The 16,768-nt window shown below is 36.3% G+C and overlaps 1 protein-coding gene across 1 annotated transcript in view; it reads left to right on the top strand.

Annotated features, from left to right (window-relative positions):
- ADAMTS19 (ADAM metallopeptidase with thrombospondin type 1 motif 19) overlaps positions 1-16,768 on the top strand; it is a gene marked incomplete at its 5' end in the record, with an annotated part of 282,396 nt that overhangs the window by 165,233 nt on the left and 100,395 nt on the right. Inside the window, 3 exons of the mRNA XM_082623301.1 lie at positions 4,343-4,473; positions 5,410-5,582; positions 16,272-16,399. Coding sequence (XP_082479427.1) covers positions 4,343-4,473; positions 5,410-5,582; positions 16,272-16,399 — 432 coding nt within the window. The remainder of the gene's footprint in view (positions 1-4,342; positions 4,474-5,409; positions 5,583-16,271; positions 16,400-16,768) is intronic.

Below are 16,768 nucleotides of genomic sequence, written 5' to 3'. Positions count from 1 at the left end.
TTGATGGATGGAATAAAGCAATGGGAAGTGAGGGTGAATATAACTTTTCTCCTGACATTTCTGGATTGTTTGACATAAGCATATTGTCATATTACTTCTGTGATTTCTTTAATGAGAAAACGAAAAATGTACAAATTAAGTCCCAAATAATAAAAAAGGACTAGAAATATTTTATCACTAGATATAATCAGTAAGAAAATGATTTCTTGAAAGAGAACTTCTGTGAATATCAGTCAGTTGTTTACAGACTGCCAAATGTGTTTTCTGTGAGCTTATATGGAGCGTCAGAATTTGGATTTGTTTTATTTTTAAATTATACACAAAAATACAATAATGTATGTATATTGGGCAAGCCTCATGGTATTATGCTGAGTAATTTATTGCTTGAGTCATAAAACTCTGCACCAGCAATAATTTCCATCATCCCTGAAACAGAAAAGCAGTAATAAATAGAGATAACCAAATATTCAGCCACATGTCTTCAAACATCACACAACCCATTTGTCTTACTTAGTTCTTCATTAGCAATATAAAATCTGTTCATTTTTATAATCTGGTGTCCTAAATATTTTTCTACTATTTTTTTCTTCTGATATTTATGAAAATAAATTGCATTCTTTAGTTCTCTAAAATAAACTTATTCTTTCAGCAATCAAAATTGTAATTACTCTTTAAACGTAAATGTTTTATTTCCCTATAATTGTGCTAATGATATTCTCTTAGTGGTTCTGTAATGCTTTGTGTATTGAAATAACTAATGAACTTCTCAGTTCCTCAGGCCATGTGGGCTTCTTCAACTATCCATCTGTTCCAGCTGTTGTAGGAGCCATCCTGACAATAGCTTCCAACACTCTGCAGTTGAGGGCTGTAGGGATAAAATAGTTGGATGCTTACAACCTCGCGCTAAACACTGCTAGCTCAGTACATGGCAAACCAAGAAACAAAGCTGAGAATTTTGTAATGTGTTACACTCTAGTGATGTTAATTTAGCTGTATAACTAGTTCATCTAAGAGTATATAATTAAGTCTGAGAAGGTGCTGACCAGAATTCTATGATTCAAAATGATTTTTTAAGAGATTTATTTTATTTTATTTATTTATTTATTTATTTATTTATTTATTTTTGGCCGCGTCGGGTCTTTAGTTGCGGTGTATGGGCTCTTCACTGCGGCTCATGGGCTTCTGTCTAGTTGTGGCGTGCGGGTTTTCTCTATCTAGTTGTGGCACGTAGGCTCCAAGGCGCATGGGCTCTGTAGTTTGTGGCAACGCGCATGAGCTCAGTAGTTGTGGCCCGTGGGCTTAGTTGCCTCATGGCATGTGGGATCTTAGTTCCCTGACCAGGGATCGAACCTGTGTCTCCTGCATTGTAAGGTGGATTCTTTACCACTGAACCACCAGGGAAGTCCCAATTCAAAATGATTTTGAAGATAGGGATTTATCTACTATTTATGGACAGCATTTTCCAAATTAAAAGCAGCCTGTTTTCTTTCTTCTCCTTTTCTCTACTATCATCTGTATTTATGTTTATATTAACAGAGATCCAAGAGTTGATAAATGATTTGGTTTAAACCAAGAAATGTATGTTTTTTACTTAAAATATTTTCTAGGAATTGGAGGATGGGGAAGGAAAGCTAAATACCAACTGACTAGAATTTTAGACTGTTCTGAAGGATGCTACGTAACATATTTCAATTATTTACTTTCCTAAGTTCCTAAAGGATGAAATTACCACTATCGTTCTTGATTGAAAAAATGAAGGATGTAATATCCTTACAATCACAAATTTGCAAATGGAGACAGTTTATTGCCTTTTTTCTTCCTCTTCTTTCATCTAACAATGTGTGTACAAGAAGATTTGTTGAGAGAATAATGTTTCCTTTGTCATCTTCATGAACCTCTTCCAATTGGGTGTTTTCATCAACTTCCTAGGCATATTCCCATAGAAATTTGAGAGAATAGAAATATAGTCAAACTTTTTTAGGTCATGTACTGTCCCAGAAATAAACTATATTGTATATTTCCTTAGCATTTTCATAAATCAGACTGAATTATTCGATATGAGAAATTTTGACTTTTTTAAACCATGCATAATTTTTTGAAGCTAAAAAGTACAAATGAAACAAAACATCCTGCTAGAGAATTCATGAAAAGCAGCATTAGGATCATTTTATGTAAAACCCAATAGAATATTTCGTATAATAGTTTAAACAAAACATTTAACACTTTGCCCAGTGTTGAAACACAGCACCACCTAGAAGACAGAAAAGCAGGTTCTCCATAGTTTTGTCCAGAGATCTGGTTATCTGCAAGGGGATGAACTTTAACTATTATATTATGCTTTCTTTAAATTTCACTTATTTGTATATGCAAATTTGGCTTACATATCTGTTTCCATTTATCTTCATCTGCCAGACGTGTCTAGTTTAAATGACGTGCAAGTCTAGATCTGGGTCTTTCCCAGAATATTTTTAGTCAGCTGTGAACTCTAGCCCAGCCTTTCAATGCCAGCTTACTGCTAAATGGGCGAGGAGCTGTGATATGCACTCGGGGGGAAAAATAAACACCCTTCACCTAGGCCAAAACAACTTGACCAATTGAAGTTTGACAGCTTTCACACTGGATTTTTTTTTTCCATGAATGGCATAACATCATTAAATCCTTAAAACCAGTAAGTTGTTTAAAAGTTTTCACAAAGTCTATTTTCCTCCTTTTGCAGTTTTCAGACTGAATCTTCATATAAAATCTCAGTTTATTTAATGACAATTTTAGCATGTCAATACACTCTGAGTTGTTGAGGTTTTGTTTTGTTTTTTCCCAAGCCTGGATTTAAAACTCCTTGAATCCAAAAAAGGTTGAATTTAAAATCTGACATTATTAGAGAAAATCTGCAGGAACTGATTATTTTATTGCATAGAAAAGCATTAACTGGGCTCACACAAAACTACGTAGCATAGTTTTCTAAGTTCTCTCTTCTAAAAACAGCATTTAAAAACATTATCAAAATAAGTTTTAAAGAAACAGATCAGTTAAGATCAGAATGAATAGAATTTTGGTGAGATTTCTGGAAACTTATTAATAAAATTAATATAATGATATATAATTTGTTATTAGTATTTTTATTATAGTTAATCTTTATTAAATCTTTGCTAAGGACTATGCATTGTGCTTAGTTTCACTCAACTTCTGAAAATTCTATTAGGTAAATATCAATATGATTATCATTCACATTTTGAAATGGGAAAACTAAGAATCAGAGAGCTGCTATAATTTCTTCAAAATCCCTTATAAATCATGTTGCCATTAGTGCAAAATATCGTTTAGGGCTGGAAGGATCAGCTTGCTCAACCCTTGTGACTATACAATCATTTATCTAATTTTTTTTAATCTTTACTTATTATTTCCAACATGGTTTTGTTTAGTTAATTTTTACCTTTAATATGTTTGCTATGATCATGATAGATCTGATTTTCCAGGAATAAAGAGAAATTATAAATATCTGTCCACAAAGTCCTGGCAACCATTCCTCGGTGGCCACAGAAACAGCCTCTTTGGCTGTTTTTGTTTAAAGTTAATGATAAAATAAATATAAAAAATAGAATGAGCACACTCCTTTCTCTTCTTTCTTTGCTGTCTTTCTCAGTTAATAGATACCAAATAACATATAGAATAATTGGAATGAAATGATAGAATTTCAGAAAGTCTAATTGTTCAAGTCTTTCAAATAAACAGCTTTTGAAAGAAAATTTGCTATAATGTTAATGCTTGAATTTGACAGAAACTTTCAGAAAAAAAAAACAATATAAAGGAAAGTGCTAAAATTGAGCCATACTCTTTTTTTTTAATTTACAAGGAAAGAGAGTACCCTGAATCACTGAAAGTTTAAATCAAAATTGCTAAATTTGCTAAAATGTCTGCTTCATTCTAGTTAAAGACATTTATATCTTACGTACCATTCTTATATTGATACTTGACCCTATGCTTTTTTGGTCCTCTCTTTTAAATTGTTATGTTTCTTAAAATGTGTTAGTTTTTCTTCCTGGCTGTAGAACCCCAGATTCCTTCTTTGCCCTATCTCCGTCACAAGTACTAAATACTCAGGGCTATAGTACAAATATCTGTGTGCTCTTCTTATGACAAGACTGTATGATCTGACATGAGAACTGGACCAGTGTATTGCTATGACAGTAAGCACGTGTCAACTTATTTTTGGTCTTTTGCAATTCCACATGTTTGGGGTTCTTAGCAGACCTGATTTAATCTCAATTCCAGTGACTCTATAGGCCAGTGAATGATTTTCCGTTGTGCCCTGATTTGTTCACCTAAGACATAACTTTTGGAATAGTGGTGTAAGGCTGGAGAGTGTACCAGCAGGACCTCAGCACCTGGACTCGTGGCTGGAGAGTGGAGCATGTGGAGTCCCTGTAGCCGAACCTGCAGTTCTGGGATCAGCAGTCGAGAGCGCAAATGTCCTGGGTAAACGCAAAGTTCCTGGATTGGGGGAGGGCATTGTTTTCTTCAAGTTTGAAATTAAAAGATTTTACTGATAAACCATGTTGGGGGCCAAAGAAACTTCTCAAACCTCACTCCACTTTGGAAAACAGAAAAATCCCTTAAATTATTTTATGTAAAATCTCCCTTCAAAGAAGAAAATAAGACCAAACTTTCTAAGAATAAATAATTAAACACTACACAGAGTGGTGTTTTGAGTACAAATCAAATAAAAAATTGTGTTGAAATAAGCAGGGAGAGATGTGTTAGAAAAAGTAAGTCACCATTAAAAGGAACTGTGAGAGGAGCCGGAAGCTGATAGGACTTCAGAAAGAGAGGGAATGAGGGCAACATGAATGTCAGTAGAAGCTAAGAACGATGAGAAATGAAATCCTGCTGAGCACATGTATGGATAGGGAGCGTCCAAGATCAGCTTGCTTGTCTCCATCATTCCTAGAGTGATCCTAGGAAAATGTGTGAGAAAGTCATTTCAGCTTTATGCTTTAACTTTGGTGTGGATTCAATGGCCCAGTTCCTCAACAAGAGATTTTAAAGAATGTATGTGAAAACCTTAGAAGCAACTCCTTAATAATTCTTAGCCCCATTCTTTCATGGGAAGTGCAGGCTTTCTATTTTGCCCCCAACCTCTGCCCTTTACCCTTCTGTATCATTTTCATGGCAAATGGGCTCTTGTTTCTCATGTATTTTGGAAATTAAATGGCTCAAAGATTGGAAAAAATATATATTTTTAAATAAACATATGGATTTCCTACCATTACCAATCATTTAATCTGTCCACCTTTTCAAAAGTAGATTTAATATAAAGGATTATACCTTATTAATATATTGCCTTTTGATTTTTTTAAATGAGGAGTTAACATAAAAAAAGATAAAATTGATTATTTGTACTGTCTTTTCTAGGCTAGGTTCTGAAGCAAGGGATTGTAATGGTCCCAGAAAACAATACAGAATATGTGAGAATCCACCTTGTCCTGCAGGTTTGCCTGGATTCAGAGACTGGCAATGTCAGGCCTATAGTGTTAGAACTTCGTACCCAAAGCATGTACTTCAGTGGCACGCTGTCATGGATGAAGGTATGACCAACCAGATCGCCACCATCTTAGTTATGTAGACTTCTAGGTTTGCAAGGTGCTTTACAATAGTGGTAAATATTGTTTTACAGTTTATATTCTAGGTATTTCAGAGCTCTGTTTTTTCTACCTTTACTGGTATATAACAACCACAAGCACTGACTAAAAATATATTTTAAAAATATAGAGATATTATACACCAATGACATAAACTAAAATTTAAAAAGGGTGACAATACAAAATGCTGGTGAGGATGAAGAGAAACTAGATCTCTCATGCGTTGCTGGTAGGAAGGTAAAATGGAGCAGCCACTCTGAAAATTAGCTTGGCAGTTTCTTTAAATAACTAAGCATACACTTTAGAAAGCACAGTCTTGGTTATTTATCTCAGAGAAATGAAAATTTGCAACCACAAAAAAATGCTGAACACAAATGGGCACAGCAGCTTTATTTTCTATAGCCAAACACTGGAAACAGTCAAAAAGGTTCTAAGTAGCTGCAGGGTTAGGAAACTGAGGTATATCTGTGCCATGGGATATTATGCAACAGTACACAGAACACTCTGTTAACAATATGCAGTGACCTGGTGGATGTCACAGCATTATGCTGAGTAGGAAAACCCAATCTCAAAATGTCTCACACTGTATGATTCCTTTTATATAACATTCTTGAAGCCACAAAAGTATCGAGATGGAAAACAGATAGATGAGTGGTTACCAGGAGTTAGGGGTGGTGGTGGGAGAGGGGTGGGTGTCCCTGTAAAGGGGTAGCACGAGGTAGAACTAGAGATCTTTATATAAAGTGCAAATTGGCTCATTCTGATCTCCCAGTTAAAGCATTTCAGAGACTTGCCATAACTCTTCAGGTAAGAGGCCAAATTTCACCACATGACATGCTCAGCAAGACCTTCTTTAGCCTGATTCCTTCTCGTCTCCTGCCTCATATAAAACCTCACTCTCTCTTCTTCTGCGCTCCAGATATTGCCCTTGTTTCACTGCTTCATACATGTCGTACTTTCTTCCCCCACACATGGCCTCCAAACATACTGTTTCTTTATAGAAAGAAGAATAGAATAGTCTTCTATTCACACCATCCTTTTAATAAAGGTTAATTCTATATTTCCAGATGCTTCAACCAACAAACTTTGGAGTCTTCATTTTCCATTTAGTTCTCTTTTACTGTACATTCAAAATTTCAGTAAAGTCACATGAGCCCTATCTTTAAAATACATCCAGATTCTGATTATTGCCCAATATTTCCAGAGGTGCCACCCTGGTATAAGCAACAGTGTCTTACCTGGATGATTGTAGTAGCTGTGTAACTATTCTTTTTTTTTAATTTTTGCATTTTCTTTTCTTTCTTTTTTTATACAGCAGGTTCTTATTAGTCATCCATTTTATACGCATCAGTGTATACATGTCAATCCCAATTTCCCAATTCATCACACCACCACCACCACCCACCGCCGCTATCCCCCCTTGGTGTCAATATGTTTGTTCTCTACATCTGTGTCTCAATTTCTGTCCTGCAAATCGGTTCATCTGTACCATTTTTCTACGTTCCACATATATGTGTTAATATACGATATTTGTTTTTCTCTTTCTAACTTACTTCACTCTGTATGACAGTCTCTAGATCCATCCACGTCTCTACAAATGAACCAATTTCGTTCCTTTTTGTGGCTGAGTAATATTCCATTGTATATACGTACCACTTCTTCTTTATCTATTTGTCTGTCAATGGGCATTAGGTTGCTTCCATGACCTGGCTGTTGTAAATAGTGCTGCAATGAACATTGGGGTGCACGTGTCTTTTTGAATTATGGCTTTCTCTGGGTATATGCCCACTGGTGGGATTGCTGGGTCATATAGTAGTTACATTTTTAGCCTTTTAAGGCTGTACTGTTCTCCATAGAGGCTGTATCAATTTACATTCCCACCAGCAGCGCAAGACGGTTCCCTTTTCTTCACACCCTCTCCAACATTTGTTCTTTGTAGATTTTCTGATGCTGCCCATTCTAACTGGTGTGAGGTGATACCTCATTGTAGTTTTGATTTCCATTTCTCTAATAATTAGTGATGTTGAGCCGCTTTTCATGTGCTTCCTGGCCATCTGTATATCTTCTTTGGAGAAATGTCTGTTTAGGTCTTCTGCCCATTTTTTGGATTGGGTTGTTTCTTTTTTTAATATTGAGCTGCATGAGCTGTTTATATATTTTGGAGATTAATCCTTTGTCCATTGATTCATTTGCAAATATTTTCTCCCATTTGAGGGTTGTCTTTTCATCTTGTTTATGGTTTCCTTTGCTGTGCAAAATCTTTTAAGTTTCATTAGGTCCCATTTCTTTATTTTTGTCTATTTCCATTACTCTAGGAGGTGGATCAAAAAAGATCTTGCTGTGATTTATGTCAAAGAGTGTTCTTCCTAAGTTTTCCTCTAAGAGTTTTATACTGTCCAGTCTTACATTTAGGTCTCGAATCCATTTTGAGTTTATTTTTGTGTATGGTGTTAGGGAGTGTTCTAATTTCATTCTTTTACATGTAGCTGTCCAGTTTTCCCAGCACCACTTATTGAAGACACTGTCTTTTCTCCATTGTATATCCTTGCCTCCTTTGTCATAGATTAGTTGACCATAGGTGCATGGTTTTATCTCTGGGCTTTCTCTCTTGTTCCATTGATCTATATTTCTGTTTTTGTGCCAGTACCATATTGTCTTGATTACTGTAGCTTTGTAGTATAGTCTGAGGTCAGGGAGTCTGATTCCTCCAGCTCTGGTTTTTTCCCTCAAGACTGCTTTGGCTATTCGGCGTCTTTTGTGTCTCCATACAAATTTTAAGATTGTTTGTTCTTGTTCTGTAAAAACTGCCATTGGTAATTTGATAGGGATTGCATTGAATCTGTAGATTGCTTTGGGTAGTATAGTCATTTTCACAATATTGATTCTTCCAGTCCAAGAACATGGTATATCTCTCCATCTGTTGGTATCATCTTTAATTTCTTTCACCAGTGTCTTATAGTTTTCTGCATACAGGTCTTTTGTCTCCTTAGGTAGGTTTATTCCTAGGTATTTTATTCTTTTTGTTGCAATGGTAATGGGAGTGTTTCCCTAATTTCTCTTTCAGATTTTTCATCATTAGTGTTTAGAAATGCAAGACATTTCTATGCATTAATTTTGTATCCTGCAGCTTTACCAAATTCATTGATTAGCTCTAGTAGTTTTCTGGTGGCATCTTTAGGATTCTCTATGTATAGTATCATGTCACCCGCAAACAGTGACAGTTTTATTTCTTCTTTTCCAGTTTTTATTCCTTTTTTTTCCTTTTCTTCTCTGGTTGCCACGGCTAGGACTTTCAAAACTATGTTGAATAATAGTGGTGAGAGTGGACATCCTTGTATTGTTCCTGATCTTAGAGGCAATGCTTTCAGTTTTTCACCATTGAGAATGATGTTTGCTGTGGGTTTGTTGTATATGGTCTTTATTATGTTGAGGTAGGTCCCCTCTATGCCCACTTTCTGGAGAGTTTTTTTTTTTATCATAAATTGGTGTTGAATTTTGTCAAAAGCTTTTTCTGCATCTATGGAGATGATCATATGGATTTCCTTCTTCAATTGGTTAATATGGTGTATCACATTGATTGATTTGAGTATACTGAAGAATCCTTGCATCCCTGGGATAAATCCCACTTGATCATGGTGTATGATCCTTTTAATGTGTTGTTGGATTCTGTTTGCTAGTGATTTGTTGAGGATTTCTGCATATATATTCATCAGTGATATCGGTCTGTAATTTTCTTTTTTTGTGGTATCTTTGTCTGGTTTTGATATCAGGGTGATGGTGGCCTCGTAGAATGAGTTTGGGAGTGTTCCTTCCTCTGCAATTCTTTGGAAGAGTTTGAGAAGGATGGGTGTTAGCTCTTCTCTAAATGTTTGATAGAAATCACATGTGAAGCCATCTGCTCCTGGACTTCTGTTTGTTGGAAGATTTTTAATCACATTTTAAATTTCATTACTTGTGATTGGTCTGTTCATATTTTCTATTTCTTCCTGTTTCAGTCTTGGAACATTATACCTTTCTAAGAATTTGTTCATTTCTTCCAGGTCATCCATTTTATTGGCATAGAGTTGTTTGTAGTAGTCTCTTAGGATGCTTTATCTTTCTGCAGTGTCTGTTGTAACTTCTCCTTTTTCATTTCTAATTTTATTGATTTGAGTCCTCTCCCTTTTTCTTGATGAGTCTGGCTAATGGTTTATCAATTTTGTTTATCTTCTCAAAGAACCAGCTTTTAGTTTTATTGATCTTTGCTATTGTTTCCTTCATTTCTTTTTCATTTATTTCTGATCTGATCTTTATGATTTCTCTCCTTCTGCTAACATTGGGTTTTGTTTGTTCCTCTTTCTTTAGTTCCTTTAGGTGTAAGGTAAGATTGTTTATTTGAGATTTTTCTTGTTTCCTGAGGTAGGCTTGTATAGCTATAAACTTCCCTCTTAGAACTGCTTTTGCCACATCCCATAGGTTTGGATTGTCGTGTTTTCATTGTCATTTGTCTCTAGGTATTTTTTGATTTCCTCTTTGATTTCTTCAGTGATCTTTTGGTTATTTAGTAATGTATTGTTTAGCCTCCATGTGTTTGTGTTTTTTACGATTTTTTCCTCTAATCTCATAACGTTGTGGTCAGAAAAGATGCTTGATATGATTTCAGTTTTCTTAAATTTATTAAGGCTTGATTTGTGACCCAAGATGTGATCTTTCCTGGAGAATGTTCCATGCGCACTTGAGAAGAAAGTGTAATCTGCTGTTTTTGGATGGAATGTCCTATAAATGTCAATTAAATCTATCTGGTCTATTGTGTCATTTAAAGTTTGTGTTTTCTTATTAATTTTCTGTTTGGATGATCTATCCATTGGTGTAAGTGAGGTGTTAAAGTCCCCCACTATTATTGTGTTACTGTCGATTTCCTCTTTTATAGCTGTTAACATTTGCCTTATGTATTGAGGTGCTCCTATGTTGGGTACATATATATTTATAATTGTTATACCTTCTTCTTGGATTTGTCCCTTGATCATTATGTAGTGGCCTTCCTTGTCTCTTGTAACATTCTTTATTTTAAAGTTTATTTTATCTGATATGAGTATTGCTACTCCAGCTTTCATTTGATTTCCATTTGCATGGGATATCTTTTTCCATCCCCTCACTTTCAGTCTGCATGTGTCTCTAGGTCTGAAGTGGGTCTCTTGTAGACAGCATATGTATGGGTCTTGTTTTTGTATCCATTCAGGAAACCTGTGTCTTTTGTTGGAGCATTTAATCCATTCACATTTAAGGTAATTATCGATATGTATGTTACTATTATCATTTTCTTAATTGTTTTGGGTTTGTTTTTGTAGGTCCTTTTCTTCTCTTGTGTTTCCCACTTAGAGAAGTTCCTTTGTCATTTGATGTAGAGCTGTTTTGGTGGTGCTGAATTCTCTTTGCTTTTGCTTGTCTGTAAACCTTTTGATTTCTCCATCGAATCAGAATGAGATCCTTGCTGGGTAGAGTAATCTTGGTTATAGGTTCTTCCCTTTCATCACTTTAAGTATATCATGTCACTGCCTTCTGGCTTGTAGAGTTTCTGCTGAGAAATCAGCTGTTAACCTTATGGGAGTTCCCTTTTTTGTTATTTGTTATTTTTCCCTTGCTGCTTCAATAATTTTTCTTTGTTTTTAATTTTTGCCAGTTTGATTACTATGTGTCTCAGTGTGTTTCTCCTTAGGTTTATCCTGTATGGGGCTCTCTGCGCTTCCTGGACGTGAGTGGCTATTTCCTTTCCCATGTTAGGGAAGTTTTCGACCATAATCTCTTCAAATATTTTCTCGGGTCCTTTCTCTCTCTTCTCCTTCTGGGACCCCTATAATGCAAATGTTGTTGCATTTAATGTTGTTCCAGAGGTCTCTTAGGCTGTCTTAATTTCTTTTCATTCTTTTTTCTTTATTTTGTCCCGCAGCAGTGAATTCCACCATTCTGTCTTCCAGGTCACTTATCCATTCTTCTGCCTCAGTTATGCTGCTATTGATTCCTTCTAGTGTATTTTTCATTTCAGTTATTGTATTGTTCATCTCTGTTTGTTCTTTTTTTTTTTTTTTTTTTTTTTTTTTTTGCGGTACACGTGCCTCTCACCGCCGCGGCCCCTCCCACTGCGGAGCGCAGGCTCCGGACACGCAGGCTCAGTGGCCATGGCTCACAGGCCCAGCCACTCCACGGCACGCGGGACCCTCCTGGACCGGGGCAAGAACCCACTTCCCCTGCATCAGCAGGCGGACTCCCAACCACTGCAGCACCAGGAAAGCCCTGTTTGTTTGTTCTTTAATTTTTCTAGATCTTTGTTGAACATTTCTTGCATCGTCTCAATCTTTGCCTCCATTCTTTTTCTGAGGTCCTGGATCATCTTCACTATCATTATTCTGAATTCTTTTTCTGGAAGGTTGCCTATCTCCACTTCATTTAGTTGTTTTTCTGGGGTTTTATCTTGTTCCTTCATCTGTTACATAACCCTCTGCCTTTTCATCTTGTCTATCTTTCTGTGAGTGTGGTTTTTGTTCCACAGGCTCAAGGATTGTAGTTCTTCTGCTATCTCTAACTGTTCTTTATTCCCATGTCCTCATACTCCTTCAGTCTCAACATAGCCAGAGTGATGCATTTAAAATGTCAGTCATGTCATGTTATTCTTCCATTCGGAAGCCTTCAGTGTCTTACCAGCTCACTAAAAGTCCAAAATTCTTCTAATGGTCTCTAAGGTCCTCAGCTCCCTGGCTTCCTGTTACCCTCTAACTTCAGCTGTACTGTACCCGCATCACACCCTGCCACCCACACTGGCTCCCTTCTGTCTTAGTGCCTTGGAAGTTGTTGTTTTCTCTGGTGAATTACTTTTCCCAGATAGCAGTATGATTCATTCTCTCACCTCCTTCTGATCTTTTCATAAATATTGACTCAGTCCTTTTCCTTCCCCTGCTTTATTCTTTTTTCACAGACCTTATCATCATCGATCATAATATTTTTATTTTACTTGTTTATGCCCCCCCCGAATAATAATTGTTAGAGCAAGGGTTGTATTTTATTCATTTCTATGTGTTTAGCACCATAAGCAGTATCTGAACAGAGTAGATACTTAATAAATATTTAGTGAAAGAATGATATGTCTTATGGGAATTTTCTGTAGTGACCTATCGTGGCCCCTCTTCTCACTAACGTCCTTCTTGGCATAATCTTACTTATTCACTAGGTTTTATTTATCATCCGAATGCTAAAGGAACACAAACATTTATCTCCAGTCTAGATCTCTCTGTCCTGAGCTCCTTACCTGCTTACCCCTATGTTGCATGAACTTGTCCACTCAGCAACCCATTCATCTCTAACTCAACATGGGTCACGTTCAACATACCCCTTCCCCTTTTCCTTTCTCTCACTCCCACCATCTCTCCTCTTACTGTGCTCTCTCATGGAGAATAGCATCATGATCAGCCTCATTACCAAGCTAAGCCAGAATCCTTCTGCCTCAATCTCCATCCCCCTGTAATCAATCAGCACACCCTATTTGTCCAAACCTTTCTTTGTTTGCCAGCATCTTTGTTCATGATTGCACCATCTCTGACCTGGATTCTTCAAATGGCTTCCTCACTGTCTCTGTGACCCTCCTTCAGCCCCTACTCCTCATTTCAGACAGGCTGGCCTTTTTGAAAGCAAAAACCATCAGTCACTGTGCCAAGGAATACCCTTCCACAAGTCCCGTTGCTGTCAGGACCAATCTCAAACTTCATTACCTGGTTTATAAGGCCATTATTGTGACCTACCCCCTTTAATGTCTCTGGCCTCATCTCCATCATTCCCTTCTGTAATCTCCAGCACCTCCAGGCCTAATTTCATTTCATCCTTCAGGTACATCATGTTTTCTTACTTCTGGGCCTATAAATATGCACGTTTCTTGGCACAATATCCTTTCTTTCTCAAGCTTTAATCTCTTTCCCCGTGTATTTACCTTGAAAACTTCTACTGATTTTCTGGACTCAGTTTATGACAAGTTCTCTAGGAAAAAAGAATCCCCCTGATCTTCCATATAGGATACGTACCCCTGCCAAGTACTCCACAAGACCCTGCTGAAGCAGATTTTAATACGTCTCTATTCCCTCTATTGTCTGTGCCTAGTGTACTGTCTGGCAGTTATTAAGCTTCTGATGGATATTTGTTGCATTAATTTAAGTATATAAGTAATATTTTTTCATGGTAAAAATAAAGTCAATATGACAGTTCAAATCCTGAAAATCATCATCTGATCCTGGGTTAATTCTACATCTGCCTCCAACTGGCTATCTGATTTGATAATATTTACTTCATTTGAGACCTGTTTACTCACATGTGAAATAAGAGATAGGAAACAGGTTCCCTCCAGATTTTAAAAGAAAATCAGAGTTGTGTGGGGGTCAATTTAAAATATTAAAACTGTTGGAAATCACAATTAAGGGAGCTCCTGACTCTTATAAAGTGTTGTTTATCATCAGAATGATCCATAATAGATATTTATATAATTAGCAGGGTACCATTTTTGATAATTCTGTGACATGTATCAATCAAACATGTCAGTCTGTATGATGAATAAAAGACACAACAATAGTTTTTATGTATTAGAGCCATATGGAAGAAATTGAAATATACAAGTCTTTTAAAAACCCCAAGTTTTTACCGCAAAAAAAAAACCCCAAGTTTTCGATACTTTAAAATGCAAGTGGCTATTTCTGTTTTTTTATGTAACACATGGATCTCTGGCTAAGAGAATTAAATATAAGGTATCAATGCAGTAGTGAACATTTATTTTTAGAGAAAAAAAGGTGCATGGCTTTAACATTCAGGTATTTTGCATACTCTGTGCTGAAATTTAGCTGAAATCCATGTTTAATGCATACCTTGGAAAGGGGTGGTCTCTTAAATCAAGACAGAGCCTGCCTGCCAAGTACTGGCATGTTACATGGATCACTATAATGTCACAATCTCAAGGGTGTATTCCAGGAAGGAAGATTGGTATCAAATGTTGATGTCATCTATAAGGCTAAAGTAAGTACAGTAAATTGACAATATGTAAAAGGAGAAATACGACGTTTTTATCTGAGTTCTTGCTTAGAATGTAAACGGAATATTCTAGACTAACTCCTTTCAACATTATTCATATATGTGGTTTGCTCCTCTTTTCAGTGAAAACTCCGGAAAGAGAATAGTGAGGTGTGTGTGTGTGCATGTGTGTGTGTGTGTATATGTCACTATTAAAGTGTTGCAATGACAGCAGCTGTTTTTAAGTCCAAAGATATGACATAGTAAGTAGTCATTGAATAAACATAACCTACTTTGAGGTGTGAGAGCACACTGAACTGCTTTATTGCAGCTTATAATGGCATCTTAAAGGAAAATTTCAAAACCATTCACATTAAAGGCCATGGTCCAACTCCCCAAAATTGTTCAGAGCAGTATCCAGAAGCCACATGTGAAAACTGTTTGAAATGTTCAATTCTGAAGCCTCATTTAACTGTGTGTCTTCTCTTTGCCAAGTGATACCCTGTTCCATGCCTCTGGCTGTTATTTGGTATTTATAGAATCCCATCAACGTACGTGGAACTTTACTGAAGACATAAGCGAAGATCAGTGTCAGAGACTGTAAACTATTTTCCATTCTATTTGTATGAGCTTAATAAACAGTGAAGGGCCTGACTGGTGTCAAGCCAATAGAGTAGTAATGTAGCCTGGAAATTGCTCTGAAGTTTCTGATTTGGATAATCCTACTACTGGTGTTACCAAATACTACAGCTCCTCTGCAGGATGCTTAGAAATAGAAACAGCACTTTAAAAATGTTTTGCCACTTTTTGACTGAGCCTAATAGGCAAGTGTTTTAACTCTAACCCTCCTACCTTATTGTTTAAGGAACCACTAAAGGTGACTGCCAGCCATTCAAGAATTCTTTACCTAGAACAGTAGTTCTCACCCTAAACATCAAACATCCCGACATGCTTTCTGAGTAAGCAATGAAGAGTGTGAGTCCCAGCTAGCACTTCAGCAACTGTGCATTCCAGTGGATGTTCTCATGAGATTGTATTGCATTGCTAAACATCCTCGCAATGGAAAATCTTACAAGAATTGTCCATCTTAGAAGTTCTTCTTTCTCCCTCTAGTAATTTTTCAATTAGAAAATGCCAAATGCATAGGATTTAAAATTAGTGTATTGGAATTTAGAAGTGAGACATCAAGAAAGCCTTCATGAATAAAGTAAATCTTAAATAGGCAGAAATCTGATATGTTCTTAAAACTAAAATGGGTTCATGCCAAAAAGATATGAGCAAGAAATGGGAGTATGCAAAATAGTTTTCATGAAGAATGCTTGGTTTGTGTGTGATAGAGGTTTAGTGCCAGAAAATAATAAATGGTACATTTAAAAAATAATTTGAAGACATAATTCTTAAGAAGGAGGTTAATATTCATTGGATACCTATTTTGCTCAGGCATCATCTCATTTACTACTCATAATAACCCTCTAGTATTATATATTCTAGTAGTGCATTACTCAGTTAACATCAGATTATATTTTTTACTCGTAACTGTTCTGAAAAATAAAGCTTGAGGTAAAAATATTTATGGAACAAATTTTGTTCATTTATTTTTATCCACTCTGTATGTAGAAAAACCATGTGCCTTGTTTTGCTCTCCTGTTGGAAAAGAACAGCCTATTCTTCTATCAGAAAAAGTGTTGGATGGAACTTCTTGTGGATATCAAGGATTAGATATCTGTGCAAATGGCAGGTGTCAGGTAAGACATTCCAAAAGGGAGAGTGTATATGCTGAGGGAGGATTGGGGGACCTTCGAGCAGCTGCACAGTACAGTGGAAAGCTCTGCCTCAACTGTGATCTTCAGCAAGTCTGATCTGCTTTGAAAGTCCATTTCTTCATCTGTATAATGAAGGGTTCAGACTAGAAAATATATAATACTCATTACTAGCTGAAAGAATCTGAAAATTTTATTCTGTAACGTACATATTACAGGTGTAAAATTGTGACACTTTGGGCATTCCAGACCAGAAACTCAAGCACTCCAGTTCTCCATGTCTTGTGTCCAAGACTGAGCCATGTGGCAAAAACCTATAAAATCAGTCTTATTACTCAAAGTATCATCAACATT

The sequence above is a fragment of the Mesoplodon mirus genome (assembly GCF_964341445.2).
Source record: "Mesoplodon mirus genome assembly, chromosome: 5".
Lineage (NCBI taxonomy): Eukaryota > Metazoa > Chordata > Mammalia > Artiodactyla > Ziphiidae > Mesoplodon > Mesoplodon mirus.
The sequence above is the reverse complement of the archived record's forward strand: the minus strand, read 5'-3'. Positions and strand labels throughout refer to the sequence as shown.